At 55.7% G+C, this 2,351-nt stretch overlaps 1 protein-coding gene across 1 annotated transcript in view; it reads left to right on the top strand.

Moving 5' to 3' along the window:
* Nucleotides 1-2,029, top strand: part of ETH_00040195 (4'-phosphopantetheinyl transferase, putative) — a gene marked incomplete at both ends in the record, with an annotated part of 3,810 nt that extends 1,781 nt beyond the window's left edge. The window contains 6 exons of the mRNA XM_013374917.1: nucleotides 48-127; nucleotides 315-422; nucleotides 618-661; nucleotides 768-853; nucleotides 1,367-1,474; nucleotides 1,901-2,029. Coding sequence (XP_013230371.1) covers nucleotides 48-127; nucleotides 315-422; nucleotides 618-661; nucleotides 768-853; nucleotides 1,367-1,474; nucleotides 1,901-2,029 — 555 coding nt within the window. The remainder of the gene's footprint in view (nucleotides 1-47; nucleotides 128-314; nucleotides 423-617; nucleotides 662-767; nucleotides 854-1,366; nucleotides 1,475-1,900) is intronic.
* Between the last annotated feature and the right edge of the window lie 322 nt (nucleotides 2,030-2,351).

Raw genomic sequence — 2,351 nt, 5'->3', positions numbered from 1 at the left:
CCTCCCTTTATTCCCTGCTGCTGTTGCTGCTGCTGCTGCTGCTGCAGCACGACGAGGGCCTGGTGGTTTTCGGGGCCTCAAGACACCTCGTTGGAGTCGACTGCATGCGGTGCTCCGCTAGAGGCAGGCAAGCAGCAGCAGCAGCAGCAGCAGCAGCAGCAGCAAATTCAGCAGCAGCAACAGCAGCAGTAGTACAGCTAGATTGCCGCCCCAGCAGCAGCTGCAGCAGCACTACCCCGCGGTGCAGCCGCAGCAGCAGCAGCAGCAGCAGCAGCAGCAGCGTCTGAGTGAGTTGTGTCTCTTTGCTGCTGCAGAGACACAGCTGAGTTCCTGCAGCAAATGAAAAGCCACTGTACCCAAAAGGACTGGGCCTACGTCATGGGGGCCCACTTGAAGGAGCAGCAGCTCAGAAGATTCATGAGGTCCGAAACAAGTATCCAGGAGGGCCCCCAAAGGGGGCCCCCAGGGGGCCCCCCACAAAGGGGCCTCCAGGGGGGCCCCCACAGAGGGACCCCTATTGGGGCCCTCATAGATGGGCCCCGTAGAGACGCTTCTATTTATTTAGGAGGGTTTTTGACTGTGGCATTCTGCTGCTGCTGCTGCTGCTGCTGCTGCAGGGTCTGGACTGTGAAGGAGGCCTTCGTCAAAGCACTGGGCACAGGTAATTCAAGCCCTTACAAAGCAGCTGGGGGCCCCCCTAGGGGCCCCCGGAGGGCCCCCTTAGGGGCCCCCTTTCAATATGTTTTTTTATTTTTTTTATTTCTCAGGAATTTACATCGAGCCCGAGCGGCTGCAGTGCTTCTTCCCCGCTGTGGGGCCCCCCAGCATAGCTTTAGATGGGGCCCCCCAAACGGTGGGTCTGGGGGCCCTTTGAGGGCCCCAAACCCTTTTTTTGAAATTGTTTTTTGGGGATTAAATGTCAATAAATAGATTTTCTTTTTCTCTTTTTGGCTGCACTTTCTAAAGAAAATTCAAATGCCACTTCTTGTTTAAAGCTGCAACTTCAATTTAGTCTCTAATGTTTTAATAACCAAAAGACCCAGGGGACCCTTGGGGGCCTCCAGGGGCCCCCAGGGACTCTGCAGGGCCTCCAGGGGGCCTTCCGGGGCCCTTTTGTGCCCTCTAGAGGCCCCGGGGCCTCCAGGGGCCCCTTGGGGCCCCTACAGGGCCCCCAAGGAGCGCTGTTGGAGGCCCTTTGGGGGCCCTCCCAGGGGGCCTCGTTAGGTCCCTAGGGGCCCCTAAAGGGCCTTTTCGGGGCCCTTTTTGGGGAACTTCGGGGGAACATTTGGGGCCTCTGGGGGCCCCCTGGGGGCCCCTGAGAGAGCTGCGCATGGGGGGCCCCATTTTTTGTTTTTTATTTGTTTAGGATTTTTATTTTCGACTTGAAGAAGAAGAGGCCCCTGGATATATTATTTGTGTTTGTGTGGGGCCCCCCAGCAGGGCCATTGAGGCCTACAAGAAGTGCATGCAAAGGGTGGGTCTTAAAGGACTTTTTGTCTTTTGCATCTTTTTTTTAATTCCATTTTATTTCGTTTTTTGGACTTTTTTGGATTTTTTTCTTTTTATATTTGTGCAGCACTAATGCAAAACCCTAAAAAGTCTTTTTTCTTTTTATTGTCTCAAAATTAAATCCAAAATGTCTAATTTGATACTTTCAAACAAATCCATTAGAGCTCTAGGGGCCCATTGGGGGCCCCTGGGGAGCTATGAAGGGCCCCCGGGGGCCTTCATAGCTCCCCAGCTATGAAGGGCCCCCGGGGGCCCCCTAGTGGCCTCTGAGGGTTCCCTAGGGGTTCCTGGGGGCCCCCGAAGGGCCCCTGGGGGTTTGGGGGCCCCTGGGGGCCCCTTGGAGGCTTGAGTTTCATGACATCTTTTGCGGGTTTTTGGGTTTTTGTTTTAGGATCCCGAAGAAGAAGAGGGGGCCCCCATAACAACAACCCCACCTTCTGACGCGTGGGCCTTTAGGGGTTTCTCTTTTGCTGAATTTGTTGCAGCAGCAGACGCAGCAATACAGCGCTGGAGCACCTAGCAGCACAGCAGCAGCAGCAGCAGCAGCAGAAGCAGCTGCTGCTGCTGCTGCTGCAACTAAGATTTTTGTTCTTTGCGAGGGGGGCCCCAGTTGGATGGGGAGGCCCCAAGGCAAGCTAGCCCCAAGCTAGGGGGCCCCCTGTATTTCTGAAAGTAAAAGAGGGTACAGGGGGCCCCCCGGGGGCCCCTAGGGGGCCCTTTGGGCCCCTTAAAAGCAGGGGCCCCCAGGGGCCCCTAAAGCTCGGGGCTCCCCGTGGGGTGTCTAGACAGCTGGAAAACACTGCGAACTCGTTTGCACTTTTTTTAGTTCATTTTATTATCCT

Source organism: Eimeria tenella, genomic scaffold (genome assembly GCF_000499545.2).
Source record: "Eimeria tenella Houghton genomic scaffold, Eth_scaff2387, whole genome shotgun sequence".
NCBI classification, from domain to species: domain Eukaryota; phylum Apicomplexa; class Conoidasida; order Eucoccidiorida; family Eimeriidae; genus Eimeria; species Eimeria tenella.
The sequence above is the reverse complement of the archived record's forward strand: the minus strand, read 5'-3'. Positions and strand labels throughout refer to the sequence as shown.